This window comes from Amblyraja radiata, chromosome 3 (genome assembly GCF_010909765.2).
Source record: "Amblyraja radiata isolate CabotCenter1 chromosome 3, sAmbRad1.1.pri, whole genome shotgun sequence".
Classification (NCBI taxonomy): domain Eukaryota; kingdom Metazoa; phylum Chordata; class Chondrichthyes; order Rajiformes; family Rajidae; genus Amblyraja; species Amblyraja radiata.
This window is the reverse complement of record NC_045958.1, coordinates 33,568,298-33,585,427: the sequence shown is the minus strand read 5'-3', so window position 1 is coordinate 33,585,427 and position 17,130 is coordinate 33,568,298. Positions and strand designations below refer to the sequence as shown.

The window sequence follows — 17,130 nt, the reverse complement described above, 5'->3', positions numbered from 1 at the left end:
CGGCCCGTTCGCGGAGCTCGGTTGAGCCGCGGGACTGACTTACCATCGCCCGGTGGGGTAACAACATCGGAGGCCTGGATTGCCTCAGCGCAGAGGGAGAATAAGGAGGGGAAGAGACAGTGACTTTAAGACTTTTGCCTCCATCACAGTGAGGAGGTGCCGGGTGAACTCACTGTGGTGAATGTTAATTTGTTTTTATTGTGTGTTTTGTTGTTTATTATTATATGTATGACTGCAGGCAACGAAATTTCGTTCAGACCGAAAGGTCTGAATGACAAATAAAGGAATCTAATCTAATCTAATCTAATCAGTTATTTGGCTTTTTGGCGTCATGTCCGTTCGGTATCTTGGCTTCCATCTCTTCGCTTCTTGTCCTTCGATGCCCGGTCCGGGTATCGCTATACATAACCACATGTTAGATACAAAACAAATGAGGAAAAATATCACGCTGAGACAGTATACAACAGCCGCCAGATCTGGTGCCATTTTCAAGTCCCAGTTGATGTAAGTGCAGAAATCTTAACCTAACCATGAAGGCCTGTTGTCCTAGTGGTGTTGCAGAGTCGGTCTGGCCAAGCGTAGATGTTGGAGTCCTTCACTGCTCCACCGCTCCGTGCAGCTGCAGGTTGCGTCCGGTCTTGGCCTCATGGAGCGGCGCTTGTCCCAGTCGGCCCTCAGGCTTCTGCTGGGCCTCCAGTGGCCCACTCCACCATGGAGGTGGACTGCACTGCCTCCCAGAACCAGCCTGCTTACCGGCCCTCTGTTCCCACTCTGACTCACTCCTCTCCAGTCCGCAGGGTGAGCAGGGACCAGGCTCAGCGGCTTCCCTCTCTGGGCGGGTTTCCGACTCCACAGAGGGCCAGCCAGACTTGACATCGGGGCATTGCCGCGGCTCGCTGGGATCTTTCTACCGCGTGGCTCGCAAATGTGTTTGCCAAACTGATATAAAATTCTTGACAAAATACTTATGATTACCTTATCTCCTGATTCATGATAGCCAAAGACAAAATTTTTCTCTACTATCTCAGCCTCTGCATGTAGTTAGACAATAGGCAATAGATGCAGGAGTAGGCCATTCGGCCCTTCGAGCCAGCACCGTCATTCAATGTGATCATAGCTGACCATCTCCAATTAGTACCCCGTTCCTGCTTTCTCCCCATATCCCTTGATTCAGTTAGCCCGAAGAGCTCTATCTAACTCTCTCTTGAATACATCATCATGAATTTTCATCTTCATCCTCCTGCTCGGTGTTTCATTTTTCTGCAAGGAGGGAAGAGAGACCAGGGTGGCACAATAACACAGCTGGTAAAGCTAATTGCCTCATAGCACCAGAGACCCTGGTTTGATCATGACCTCGGGTGCTCTGGTTTTCTCCTACATCTCAAAGACGTGTGGGTTTGTAGATTAGTTGGTATGTGTGAAATTGCCCTTAATGTATTGGGAGTGGATGAGAAAGTGGGATAACATAGAACAAATGTGAATGGATACACACAATTGCTGGGGAAACTCAGCGGGTGCAGCAGCATCTATGGAGCGAAGGAAATAGGCGACGTTTCGGGCCGAAACCCTTCTTCAGAATGGATGCTTGGAGGTTGGAATGGACTCAGTAGGCCGAAGGGCCGGTTTTCATGCTGAATCTCCAGAACCATTGAATGAGAGAAATGGTATATGGATAGCATTTGCTGAGATTGACAGGAATGAGACATGGCAAAAATAAAGAAGGGGGTGGGCGTAAGTGGTGGGTTGACTGATGGGAATATGAAAAAGGGTCAGTGCATTTGCAGCATTAGTTGGGGTAAGTTGGTGTGTGGAATGTGAAGGTAGGTTAAGGAGATTGGGTGGTGGAGACATCAATGTATAGCAGACTGTATCACCATTCTTGCTCTTATTAGGTCACTAAATCTCTGTCAGCTCTGAATACAAGAACATATTCCCCACTTCCAGCTCGATAGCTGCGTGACTCTCTGTAGCCTTTGCTTCTTTGTTCCACCAGCAGGCTGCTTCTTCCATTCAGTAAACACCAGTAGTTCCCTACCTGGCCTAATAGCTCTCCACACTTCAAATAGAGAAAATGGCATCTGCCTCTGCTGCTCTCAGCACAATGCCACCAGTACTTACTTCCTCTCCTTTACAACTTGCTATTTTGGAGTATCCATTTACATTTTGAAGTTGAAATTGAATCATCATTTCTTATCATATCCTTTGATCAAGAAACTCGATAATGACATCCTAATGCAGTGGGTGTATTACAACATCATTGATAGACGCATTGCATTTCCAGATTTACTGCAAGTTGCAAGAAAACCCTCCTTTTCTCAGCATACAGAGATATTAGACTTCTAGCCCCATATTCTTCTTTCAACAAAAGACACAAAGTGCTGGATTAACTCCATGGATCAGGCAGCATCTCTGGAGAAGATGAAGAGGTGAAGTTTCAGGTCGGGACCCTTCTTAGACCCAAAACATCACCTATCTATGTTCTCCAGAGATGCTGACTGACCCACAGAGTTACTCCAGCACTTTGCGCCTTTTTTTCTGTGAACTAGCATCTGCAGTTCCTTGTTTCTCCTTCTTCTTTCAACATATTATTACCACTTTCATAAAACATGAAACATAGAACATAGGTGCAGGAGTAGGCCATTTGGCCCTTCGAGCCTGCACCGCCATTCAATATGATCATGGCTGATCATCCAACTCAGTATCCCGTACCTGCCTTCTCTCCATACCCCCTGATCCCTTTAGCCACAAGGGCCGCATCTAACTCTCACATCTCACATCTAACATGAACTGCTGGAGTAACTCAGCGTGTCAGGCAGCATTTCTGGAGGACATGATTAGATGGCTGATTGAAGTTAGTCCGAAGATAGGTCCTGACCCGAAATACCGTCTCTCCATTTCCTCATGAGATGTTGCTTGGCCTGCTGAGATACTCCAGTACCTTGTGTTTTACTCAAGATTTCAGCATCTGCAGTTCCTTGTATCTCCATTCCCACTTTCAATATACTTTGCCTCACTCGTGCTATGATAGCTGTTGTGACTATCTCATCCTCCCTTTGTCTTTTATTTGAACACAAAAGTTGATGTTCTCTGAAGACATTGTGGTTACCTTGTTTTGGTAAACTTTAATTTCTTCATATGTATGCGTCTGCCATGCCAGCTGCTGAAGTTCCTCCACCGTATACTGACATGTTTCCAAGTAGGACTTTATAATATTCTGTGCGATGCGATCTGAGGGATCACAGTATATAAAATCAAGAAATAAGTTCATTGTTAGACACATTCATATAAATCTCATCACCATGAAGACATACTAAAATCCTGAGTTGGCAATTGACAGTGTTTGCTTTATAACATTTTAAATATATTAAAAATATTTTTTTAAATAATTAAATATTAAGAATTTTAACCATGAAAGAGGTATGCAGAAGCTGCCAGATTCTGCGGTGTTGCTTCATTTAAGTCCACAAGCCTCTTTGACAAAGCTATCTTTTGTAAGATCTCTGTACACTTCAGAAGTAGAAGGCAGCATGGGGACAGATGTGAAACATCAATTGTGAAATGGTACTGGCAAGAAATTATGTTTGGAAAATGTCAGCTTGCAATGCCTGATCAATGTAGCGTGGAAAAACAGAGAGCACACCATTGTGATATATCCATCACTACTCAGTGGGATCAATCTGCAGCAGCTCTGTCCCTCTGTTGGTGTGGGAAACATATTTCATCTATTCCTTGTGAAGTTTCAGGCTTTGTTTAAAGATGCATCTCTGCTTTGATTTTTGCATGCTTACCAACTTTTATACTGAATAAAGTCCAATGTAAGTATTTTAAAATAAAATTCTTTGGGCTTGTAAGTCGTAAAAGTAATGGCAACAAGTCTTCCCTGGTTATGTTGTGGCAGTGAAGAAAAGCAGTAGGAAGTACATCATTAGTTTCTGTGCAGTTACATAAATTAGGCTACACTGTAATTATGCTGTGGGTGCAATCAATAACTCAAGAGTTATACCATCAGGTCAGTGCAAGTATTATACTTAACTTTAATTTTGTATTTTTCACTTCACTTAACAAAGAAAATGTATGAACGTATGAATAGGAATTGCTTACAAAATAAAACAATATGGAGATTGTTACGTTTTATGTTCATCCTTCCTGTGCTCTGAGCTACATGTACATTAAGCTCCGAGGGATGTACTGTGTACTTGACCTTGCTCAGGTACTGTATAGGCAGAGGTTGATGATACATTGCTACTCGCTCCTGAGTTGATGCGCTAAGCACACATCTCTAAACGCAGCAGAAATTCTGACTGGTTGAGGTGGTGGGGAGTACCCCCAATGCTCGGTCTCTGACTTCTGATGGTGCAGTCCTCCCCGGGGTTAGACAGGGTTATTTCCGTTCCTGAGAACTGTTTGTAATCTGAACAGGTATACATCAGAAATGTAGCCATCCAGCAACATATTTAAATAAATACATAGACATTTAACTCTACAAGATGCAATGCTATTGCTGCAAACCGAGTTTCCACAAACGATGTGCCATGGGGTGGCAGGGTGGCACAGCGGTAGTGTTGCTGCCTTACAACGCCAGAGACCTGGGTTCAATCCTGACTACGGATGCTGTCTGTACGGATGAAGTTGCACGTTCTCCCCTTGACCTCGTGGGTTTTCCCCGGGTGCTCCAGTTTCATCCCACACTCCAAAGACGTACAGGTTTGTAGTTAAATTTCGCTTAGGTTAAAATTGTAAACTGTCCTTAGTGTGCAGGATAATGCTAGTATACGGGGATTGCTGGTCGGCGTGAACTTGGTGGGCCGAAGGGCCTGTTTCCGCGCTTTATCTCAAACATTAAAATACTAAAACTAAAATATGTCTTTAGGCTTTACTTTAGACATTACAGCCCTGCAGCATCTGACAACTTCATCCTACCTATCTCACAAGTACTGATTCATCCATGAACTCGTCACTCGTACCCTGAAGATGACCTGTTTTCCATTTTTCCGGAAAGTTAAATGTTACAGCCAAGCCACCTAGATGAAATTGTATAATTTGTGCATTGTTCACATTAAGCTAACAATCTGCAGCGAGCCACATCTACATTGAAGATCAATTGAAAGGAAATGCTATTCTGCTCACTTCCCCAGAAGAACCTTTCTTTAAAAACAGTTCATGCTAAGTGCAGGTTTCCAGCCATCACCCCAATCTCAACTGATTGTTGATTCTTGTCCTTTTTGCTAGGATTTAGACAATTTTACTATATGTCATTCAAGAGATTCAAACGACGTCTACATCCTCTGAATGAATAAAAAGGTATCAGACATCCTGTAACAGGAACAAAGGTACACAAAATTGCTGGAGAAACTCAGCGGGTGCTCCAAAGCCCATGTTGTCCTGTGATCGACAGGGCAGGGAACTATGAGCTGGAGTAAGGGGTTTTCAGTTGAGAAACCTGAAAACATGGGTTTCCCCATACATTGTGTGTGAGGATTTAAGGATCACCAGACAGGTCACAAGACAGGTCACATTGAGGTCTCTTTTTTGTGACAGTGGTCACCACAAAATCCCATTTGTTCAGTGAACAATCCAATCTTGCTCAGGGACACTCAAAATGGGATATTACACTTCGTATTCGATCACACAAAGTGACCTGCACCTATTTTGGACATGGACTTTGAATCCTCTTTTCTTTGCTAATACCATTAAATAAAGGTCTCTGGCCTATCATTTAAAATGCTTAAATGTCCATTTAACATTCAAGAAGCAGATGTGGTGTCATCTAATCTCGACACCCCAGCATCCTCTATCAACATTACCATTCATAGATTGAACTGTCATTGAACATATTGCTTTTGTAGAACTACCCATGTACAAATTTAAGATAGATGCAGAGGTTTGGACATATTAATTGTTTCTGTGTTCCAGCTGATCTCAAGCTGCAATTTTGTTCTTTCTTTCTCACCTATTCATTTCCTGATTTAACTCAGAAGAAGGGTCTTGACCCAAAATGTCACCTATCCATGTTCTCCAGAGATGCTGACTCATGCACTGAGTTACTCCAGCACCTTCTAACTATTCATTTCTTCATGCCCTCTCTCACTCTTCTTGCTCTTCTCTCTCTCCCTCTCTCTCTCTCTCTCTCCACCTTCACCTTGCATTGCTACAGCTGCATGAGAGTTAAATTAACTCACTATCCAGAACCTTCAGCATGTAAATAGGCACAAGTGTGCAGATGGATGATGAAAACTAGAACATTTCACAACTTTCATACTTCATTAGTGTGCATTCCCTGTGTCTTTTCATTTTTAGTGATCAAAGTTTAAATTGATTGAGTAGGTTAGATGACAGAGAGCCTTTTAAAACACAGCAGAGAAGCAAGGAATGTGCAAGATTGAATACAAGGAAATACTGCCAAGGTACATACATAGAAATATGAGCGATTCGTATTCCTCACTTTCTGCATGCAGCCACTCTGACTTTGGATGATATCATAGCTGAATATGATCTCCCAGAAAGAGGCACCTAAATCTTCAGCTCTAAAATCTGTGACAAGCTATCAAATGTGGAGGTTCACACCGGGTTTTGTGCAAGAGCTACAGGGGCAACTTTCAACCATGAGATGCCATACTGAATAGGATCTACCTTACGCAAGAAGATGCGTGCAAAGTTATTTTCTCCATTGGGATAGGCCATGGACTACATAGTATTCTTGAAACCCGTGAATTGTAGTTACCAAACCTTAATGAAATAAAAACGGAGTTGCATAACCTCCTTCTTAATGGGCCTATCCCACTTAGGCGATTTTTCAGCAGACTGCCGGCGACTGTCAAATCCAACAACTGGAACGGTGACTGTCAAGAGTGAAACACACATGCAAACACATCGCTTCCTTCACCAGCCCGTTATGCAGGCAGGGGAAAAGGCAAGCGGGGGGAGCGCTGTCTAAAAAAGTCACACGGTGCATAGCCAAAGTGAAACAGACACACACCGCGATGAACAGGAAGGTTGGTGCTGTAAAAAGACGGCTAAAGCACAGTGTGCGGTAAGTCCTTTAAAAGAGGGGGGAGGAGAGGAGGGGGAAGGATTGGAGACAACTTTTAAGAAGCCAGAGATACACGGCTGTGAAGCTCAACGGACATTTAACATTACCGGTCGGATATCCTCGGTTCTGAAAACTACTGCTTACCTTTTTTCCCCCCAATGAGCCAATGAAACTCACCGGTCAGCACCGGCTACAACCTATGAGAACCTCTGAGAACCTTCGACCTCCTCGCAACCCATTAGGACCTCCTGGTGACCCACCTACGGCATGAGAATTCTCGCTACTCTCCATGGTGGCTTCATTCTAGTCGCCGCTAAGTTTTCAACATGTTGAAAAATTCACGGCGACTATAATGAGGCCGCGGCTAGTTCCTAGAATGCAGGAACTCCTCACGACCATGAAGGCGACTCCCCGACTACCACCCGCGAACATGTGGCGACTGCATAGTCTCCCGCAGTCGCCTAAAAAGTCGCCTAAGTGGGACAAGCCCTTAAGTTGATCACCTCACTTACCAAGAGTGCATCAATACCACATGCCACTACTGTCTTGCTTTAACCCAAAGCCGGCCAGGGTGGAGTCAAATTTGCCAATTTAGAAATTTCCCCCACCCCACACCCCTGCTGATCCATCTCCCTTGGGGCATTTTGTTATTTTGACCCTTGCACCTCAGTGAAGAAGACAATGTTTATGAAGAAACATTATATTGCACAGGAAGCAGAAAACAGATTAGCCTATTTTTTTGTGAATCAAAATACCACAGCATTTGAATGGAGAGAACAATGGGTGTACCAGCGAGATAAAAAATACAATCATCTCATGATATCAGAAACCTGACAGGGATCTGATTATCTTTTAATCATTGTTTGACTGGAGATAACATAACATCCTTTAAATCCCTCCAGTGTATAGAGATTCAGGCTTTCTTGGAAGTGGATTCAACTTGCTATTGGCAACTCACATGCCAAATATGAATGCCATTGAATGATTGGCAGTGGTTTCCATGTTACTGAGCAATGTTGACACCCACCCTAAATGTTTTTGATGTAATCACAGCAGTTTCAGCATGAGTCAGCAGCTGCTTAACTATACTTCCAGCTACAAGAAAGTTGCGCATAATCAACCAATAACATCTTGCTCGGCACTCCAAAATGATTCAATGTGATGAACTATAAAGACCTGTCATCCTAATCTTAGGCAACTATAAGATTCCATTTAGTGGATGAGATTTAGCAAGAGATAAATCTGAGCCAGCCATAGGATTATCTATTATGTAACGTGGGCTGAAAGACTGAACAGCTCTTGCAAAAATCCCTTCACCACAGCACGCCGGATGTATAATTGCCTTCCAATGTCACAGCTGCTTGATTAGCTACCAAAGTCTATATATAGCCAGACATCCTTTGTTGAAGGGGTTTCTTGTGATTCATGGAGGCTGCTCTCTGTAGTAGCCATTTAGTTTAACTCAGTATGTTATAACTATAACCAGTTACCTTTACATTGTATCTGCCTGTAATTATGTGGGTAGATGCCCTAGTGGTTTTAGTTTAGTTTGAAGAAGCATGGAGGAGAGGTCACAGCTTTCCACCATGCACGAGTTTGATTACGAGTAAGATCAAAATGTACTTAAACGAAGAAGTAGTTTGGATGAATATCTTACTGTTTTTACTACTACAATAAAGAAACTATTAATTAAAAGACTGTGTTTGGAAGATTTATCTTTCAACGGCATTGAATGTCTCGTGGAGAGCTCGTGAATGCGTATCGATTATCTCCTAAACCCCTGTCTTCAATCATAGTGACTAGAGGAAAGATTCCTTGAACGATATGAAAATCTGTCACTATACTCTCTACATCGCTATGTTCCATGAGCTAGGGTACAATCCGATTTCCCGCTACCTCATTATGGATATTAGATTTGTCTCTGGACCTATTTCCTTTTGCTCTACCTATTGTACTTGAGTTAGGCTTGATTTTATTTACCTCCCCAATGATCGATGTTGCGATTCAAAATGGCAGCTAGCATCAACAGAGACCCAGACCACCCTGTCCATACTCTCATTTCACTCATGCCAGGTATTGGCGTTTGAAAACTGTAATATCCAGGTTCAGGAATAGCTTCTTCGCAACAACCATCAGGTTATTAAACACTACAGCCTACAAACAGGCTCTGAACTATATAGATTTATGAAGATTGGTTTTGATGTTTGTTTGCATATTTGTCTACATAGCTTATTTGTTTAAACAACCAAAAATTGTATGTATATATGTGTGTACTATTACATATATATTTTTGTTTGTTTATTTGACTGTATAAAGCATATATATATAACACACGCACGTACATATATATATATATATATATATATGTGGTAGCTTATGATTTGTTCTATCCATCCATCCATCCATCCATCCATCCATCCATCCATCCATCCATCCATCCATCCATCCATCCATCCATCCATCCATCCATCCATCCATCCATCCATCCATCCATCCATCCATCCATCCATCCATCCATCCATCCATCCATCCATCCATCCATCCATCCATCCATCCATCTATCTATCTATCTATCCAATATGATTTGCCAGAACTTTATTTATTCCAGGAGGGGACTTGATCTGCCAACAGTCATAAAAAGACAAAATACATGAATCGAGTCATTGGCTATCATATTCTTGGTACCTTATTCTTGGATTGATCCTGATATCCCTGGAAATATTTGCCCTTACACCAGTTGTTTAGTTTCACGGAAAAATAAGCAATGTTGCCATTCAAAATGTCAGCATAAGATGCAACTGGCACCGTGTGCAGCTTCATGACTCCCGAGGGTTTAATATGACTACAGAGAGACTCGCCCCCTGTTCAGTATAGGTGAGGGGAATTCAGAGCCTGGCATTGTATGGCATTTGACCGTGGCATCTCTTTAGTTGTCTGGAAAGGAGGCAAAACTCCAGCGGAGAATCAGACTGAACAAAACTGCGCATCTGTTCCACTGGCTGGTGTGGGCAGTTTAAAAAAGGCGCAACTGGGTGTCCACAAAGCGCAACTGCCTAAAATTAAAGCATCCTTTATTTTAGAACAAAGCCAATTCCACCTATCATTGCAGGTTGTTGGTTTCAGCTATTAATACTGGCACAATAATAGCACCAACAACTTTGAATCATATGGTGCTTTTAATAACCTGGCAATTCCAATATCCTGAATATTAAATTCAACAATTTCAGGAAGCCACCACTTTGTTTTCTCCATAGATGTCGCTGTACCTTTCAGTTTTAATAATAATAATAATAATAATACATTTTATTTATGGGTGCCTTTCAAGAGTCTCAAGGACACCTTACAAAAATTTAGCAAGTAGAGGAAAAACATGTAAGGGGAATGAAATAAATAGTAGAGACATGACTAGTACACAAATTAAAGACATAATTCAATTCAAAACACAATATGAGGCAATTCAAGCACAGATGAAAAGGGAGGGGGACGTGGGGCTAAGGATAGGCAGAGGTGAAGAGATGGGTCTTGAGGCGGGACTGGAAGATGGTGAGGGACACGGAATTGCGGATCAGTTGGGGGAGGGAGTTCCAGAACCTGGGAGCTGCCCTGGAGAAGGCTCTGTCCCCAAAACTGCGGAGGTTGGACTTGTGGATGGAGAGGAGACCGGCTGATGTGGATCTAAGGGACCGTGAGGGTTGGTAGGGGGAGAGGAGGTCAGTGAGATATGGGGGGGCCAGATGGTGGAGGGCTTTGTAGGTGAGGACCAGGATTTTGTAGGTGATCCGGTGGGAGATGGGAAGCCAGTGAAGTTGTTTGAGGACTGGAGTGATGTGATGTCAGGATTTGGTGTGGGTGATGAGTCGGGCGGCTGCGTTCTGGACCAGTTGGAGTCGGTTGATGTAGGTGGAGCTGATGCCAAGGAGAAGTGAGTTGCAATAGTCCAGTCGGGAGGAGATGAAGGCATGGATGAGTCTTTCAGCAGCGGGAGGTGTGAGAGAGGGTCTGAGTTTGGCTATTTTGCGGAGGTGAAAGAAGGAGGTTTTAATGACATGGAGGATGTGAGGCTCAAGGGAGAGGGTGGAATCAAAGATCACGCCAAGGTTGCTTTAGTAGCTTTCTTCTCCACTGTCTCTTTCTGCCACTTACTTTCACAGGTTTGGTCTTCACCCCATTACAGACATCCCCTCTGTCCTCACCACCCTGCAGACCTGCCTGGGAGTTAAAACATGCTTGTTTATTCCCATTCCCAGTTCTGATGGTGAGTTCCTGACCTAAAATGTTGTTTCTTCTTCTCTCCCTGTGGATGCTGCTTGAGCTGCTAAGTGCTCCTAGCCTTTTCTGTTTTTGTGACACAAATGATTTATGTCTTTTCCTCATTTCCCAATAGTTTTGTTCTCTCTTGTTAGTGGGGAATCAGCATTATCTTTTGCTAACATTCGTTTTAAGTACCTAAAGAAGCTCCTGCAGCATGTTTTTATGCTTCTCACTGTTTGTTTCGTAGTTTATATTTCCTTTTCTCAGTCATACAGTGTGGAAACAGGCCGTTCGGCCCAACTTGCCCACACCAGCCAACTAGCTACACTAGTCCCACCTGCCTGCTTTTGGTCCATATCCCTCCAAACCTGTCCTATCCATGTACCTGTCCAACTGCTTCTTAAACGTTGGGATAGTCCCTGCCTCAACCAACTCCTCTGGCAGCTTCTTCCATACATCCACCATCCTTTGTGTGAAAAAAGTTACCCCTCTGATTTCTATTAAATCTTTTCCCCCTTCACCTTAAACCTATGTCCTCTGGTACTCGATTTACCTACTCCGGGCAAGAGACTACGCATCTACCCGATCTATTCCTCTCATGATTTAATACATCTTCTAATTTTCTTTTCCTGAGCAATTACTTGGTTCTCCCAAGAGGAGGTCTGAAATGTTCTCAATCCTTATTGAGTGTCATTGAGCTATTTGAATTTTATGGCAGAATCATGTTTGTCTTTTCAGTTTAATTTTCTAAATTTTCTTCGCCTGAACCTCACCACCATCAGCTACTTAGAGGCCTTATCTACTGCTTCAGTAATTTGAATACACTTGGCCCAGCCCAATTCAACTGAATCCCTTCCAAATGGAATTGTTCCCTCATCCCCCAGTACCCAATATCCCTAGAATTAAAATCGTTTTGTTTCACACTATGCTTTGAGCTACATATTCAGTACCCCTATCTTATTTATATGCCAAATTGCAATGATGTTGGATATTAGGTAGGATATGTAGGATATTACCACCTTTGTGATTCTGTTTTAAAATTTGGAACTGAACTGTTCATGTTCCTTCTTTATTATCACAACTGGATCTTTCCCATCCATCCCTGTTACATTCCTGACCTGAGGTGGTATCATTAACCATGGTACTGGGCATGTATCATATCCTTCAGGATCGTGTTTATGGTTGTAAATATCAGCGTCCTTCCTCTTAAACAATCTATTACATTTTGTTCACTTCTCCAACTTGTGATGTAGTCAGTTTGCTCATCTGCCCTGCAGTCGCAAGAACCTCAAATCTGTTGGAAAGGACAAAGGTTGAGAGTCCTGGAATGTAACTTCCTGGATCCCCTTACCCATTTTACTTCTAGCTGTACCTTTCTGAAATTCTGACTGACCAATTTACAGATCTTAACCTGAGGTATGTGACTGTCTCTTCGATCAAAGTATTCAGGCAACTTTTCCCCTCCCAGATGCATTACGATCTTTGTATCCCGGATTCTAGTTCATACCTTCTCAGCCAAGGTTCCTCAAGCTGTAGGCAGTTTCTGCAGATCTGACTACTGTGGATCTCCATCAACTCCCACATATTCCAGTAACTAAACATTATCTGCCATTGTATACGTCCTAAAATATTTAATGCATTCAAATCACTTATTTTATATCTACACATAAGTCAATATTAGTTAACTGCGTAATATATATGGGGAGCATCTAACTCACTAAAATAGCAATGCTGGCTGAACATTCTGACTTTAATGGCAAATTTACTTTGAAAAGTAATGCAAACAAAAAAAAGTATTTGAATGGGTTGATAAAAACGAATTAACAGATTTTTCGGTCTGTGCATCTGGAAGTCAAGACCACTCATTTAACAATGAGCTGAAATTAAATTAAGCCAGCAGCAACCATTTCATTGTAAGGAGTAGTGGTTTGTGGATTAAAATCATGGGAGAAGAAGCAACTTGATGTGTAATGCTTCTCAAGCAGTTGTATGAGTAGGAACAAGACATCTATCCAGGCTCAAATTAGAAACATAGAAACATAGAAATTAGGTGCAGGAGTAGGCCATTCGGCCCTTCGAGCCTGCACCGCCATTCAATATGATCATGGCTGATCATCCAACTCAGTATCCTATACCTGCCTTCTCCCCATACCCCCTGATCCCTTTAGCCACAAGGGCCACATCTAACTCCCTCTTAAATATAGCCAATGAACTGGCCTCAACTACCTTCTGTGGCAGAGAATTCCAGAGACTCACCACTCTGTGTGAAAAATGTTTTTCTCGTCTCGGTCCTACAAGATTTCCCCCTTAACCTTAAACTGTGACCCCTTGTTCTGGACTTCCCCAACATCGGGAACAATCTTCCTGCATCTAGCCTGTCCAACCCCTTAAGAATTTTGTAAGTTTCTATAAGATCCCCCCTCAGTCTTCTAAATTCTAGCGAGTACAAGCCAAGTCTATTCAGTCTTTCTTCATATGAAAGTCCTGACATCCCAGGAATCAGTCTGGTGAACCTTCTCTGTACTCCCTCTATGGCAAGAATGTCTTTTCTCAGATTAGGAGACCAAAACTGTACGCAATACTCCAGGTGTGGTCTCACCAAGATCCTGTACAACTGCAGTAGAACCTCCCTGCTCCTATACTCAAATCCTTTTTCTATGAATGCTAACATACCATTCGCTTTCTTCACTGCCTGCTGCACCTGCCTACTTTCAATGACTGGTGTACCATGACACCCAGGTCTCGTTGCATCTCCCCTTTTCCTAATCGGCCACCATTCAGATAATAGTCTACTTTCCTGTTTTTGCCACCAAAGTGGATAACCTCACATTTATCCACATTATACTGCATCTGCCATGCATTTTCCCACTCACCCAGCCTATCCAAGTCACCTTGCAGTCTCCTAGCATCCTCCTCACAGCTAACGCTGCCCCCCAGCTTCATGTCATCCGCAAACTTGGAGATGTTGCATTCAATTCCCTCGTCCAAATCATTAATATATATTGTAAATAGCTGGGGTCCCAGCACTGAGCCTTGCGGTACCCCACTAGTCACAGCCTGCCATTGTGAAAAGGATCCGTTTACTCCTACTCTTTGCTTCCTGTCTGCCAGCCAGTTCTCTATCCACATCAATACTGAACCCCCAATAACGTGTGCTTTAAGTTTGTATACTAATCTCTTATGTGGGTTGCATTGGAAGCCTTGGTGCCAATGCGAGTCATTCAGTCCACACATGGAAGGCTTGTAAATGCTTTTTTCTACAGTAAATAACACTGTAGATATTGACAATGATGATGTGAATATGTTTGCACAAAATTCTTGAACTTGATTATCTTTCAATCAATAAAGAGTTCCAAAATGTACAATAGCTTACATATTTTCTAAATGCAAGATAAGCCAATGATGTTTTGTTTAATGAAATAGTATAAAAGCTATGCGATCACATAAGGGCTAAACTATCAGAAATTGTGAAGAGTTCCAAATAAGGACAAAGAATTAGAAGTCAGGTGAAATTGCCAGTGTTGTCAGTCAGTAACTAAACTAGTTTCTGCAGTTCCATGTGTCTAAGTATATAGCACATTGTCACCTTTGACAATGTGCAGCGTGAAATGTTTGTGTTTTAATTGATGAGTAATTTTATGGGAATAAATGAATCCACATTTCACCTTGTAGGCATAATTGCTATGTCTGTGGACAAAGCATGGAGCCTTTTGAGAATTTACAATTTACAAATACAACAGCAATTTACAATCAGAACAATAGTGAAGGCTAGAGCTCGTAAGTAGAATCACAAGCACATGGTTAAGACAGATTGCTGCTGTAAATACAATGGAAGCTATTCACTGTAGCTTTGATTTAATATTGATTTAAATATTGATTTAAAATAGCAAAATGCTCCAACTGCCAAAATAGACATAAATAGTAAGATTAAACGAGAACTTACCAGTTCGAAGTTTGATCATTATTTTATGAGGAGTACGTTGAGGGAATACGTGAAGAACCCCGCCAGGACGCATGCGTGTCATTCTTCAAAGCAGCAGTGTGAAATCACAGATAACTGTAATGACTTAAACATAGTAAGATTAGAGAAGAAATACCAGTTGAGTATATGATCATGGGTGGGAGCGGAGGGCACGTATTCCCTCAACGTACTCCTCATAAAATAACGATCAAACTTCGAACTGGTAAGTTCTCGTTTAATCTTACTATTTTACTTCGGAGTCACGTGAGTGACTACGTGAAGATTTCAAAGGTCTGTGATTTCATGCCGTGGAAACGAGTCCATGCATCACATCTGCCTTAATGACTGTAGGAGGAATTGTGTCAACATATTTTAGACATGAATCCGACATTGAAATCCATGAATTGATTAACACAAATTATAGCCCCTATTTATGGGGTAATTAAATTACAGAACTTAAATTGTTTCTGCAAATGTTCCAGGTTTAATGACTGGTTTATGATAAAATAGTTGGAATGTTTTTCCCCTGACCATCCTGCTGCCTTGAGGATTTGGTCCATTGGTACATCCAACTGCATAGCTGCCGATGTAGCTGCAGCCCTGGTGGAATGAGATTTAAAAATATTAGTATCCATCCCAGCCTGTATTAGAACCTGTTTCAGCCATCTTGAGATGGTCTGGACCGTCACTCTTTTGTGTGGTTGCTTATGGCTGACTAAAAGTGACTTCTCATTGCCTCTGATGATTTTCGTGTTCTCCATGTATAACGACAAATGTCTTACTATACAGAGGCGATCATCTGTTGGGTAAGACCTAAATTCTATATTGAGGCCTGCTGATCCATGTCTGTTCTGCTTTACTAATTCATAAATATGAAACGTAATATTTTCAGATGAAGAAGTCATGTGTCCAGTCTTAATTTATGTAATGACTGTACCCTTTGTGCCGTGACCAATGCCATTAGCTTGACTGTTTTTAATGTCAGTCTATGTAGGGACAGAGCTGTTGCTGGAGACCAATTCCTGAGCATCTTCAGGACAATACTCACATCCCATATTTGGGAGTACCTGGTTCTTGGGGGATTGGTATTAAAAATTCCCCTCATAAGTTTTGTTACCAGTGGGTGAGTCCCAGCAGAGTGACGCTCTGTTCCTTGCCATAGATAAGTTGATAGGGCACTTCTGGCGCAGTTGATGGCACTATAACTGAGCCCCTCATCATAATGGAGGCCTGCCAGGTATTCCAGAACAGACGGGATGTTCATATCTCTGTAGGTGATGCTGTTTTTGTGACAATACATCTCCCACTTCCTGATATAGACCAGATACTGTTTTTTGGTGGACTGTCTGTGGCCCGCCGAAATCATGTTCACTGTTCGGTCCATCAGTCCCAGCTGTAGTAGTGGTATTTTTAAACTCTACAAATTAATAAATTCAAATAGTTATGGCATGGGTGGCTATCCCTCGTTACGGGATGAACCAATAAGTCTGGTCTATTCGGGATGGTGATACATGGTTCTAATACCATGTTCAGTATCACTGGGAACCATGGTTGAGTAGACCAATCGGGTACTACCAAAATACCAGACGCAGAGTCTTGCTGTATTTTCCTTAATACCCGACTGATGAGGCAGAAAGGAGGGAATGCATAAATAAACAATCCCCCCAATGCAGCGAAAATGCATCTGTCGCCGCTGCCCCAGGGTCTGGTTCCCACGAAACATAGTTTGATAACTGGTGATTAAGCCTGGATGCGAATAGATCGATATCTGGTGTTCCATATCATGCTGTAATATCAGCAAATACTTTTTATTCAATATCCATTCGGTGTTTTCATTAAATTTGCGTGACCTGGTGTCTGCCACTAAATTTAGTTTACCTGGTAGGTA

General features: G+C 42.3%; 1 protein-coding gene across 1 annotated transcript in view; it reads right to left on the bottom strand.

The window, feature by feature from the left end:
* rorb (RAR related orphan receptor B) overlaps window positions 1-17,130 on the bottom strand; it is a 219,173-nt gene that overhangs the window by 21,810 nt on the left and 180,233 nt on the right. Inside the window, exon 6 of the mRNA XM_033017557.1 lies at window positions 3,107-3,228. Coding sequence (XP_032873448.1) covers window positions 3,107-3,228 — 122 coding nt within the window. The remainder of the gene's footprint in view (window positions 1-3,106; window positions 3,229-17,130) is intronic.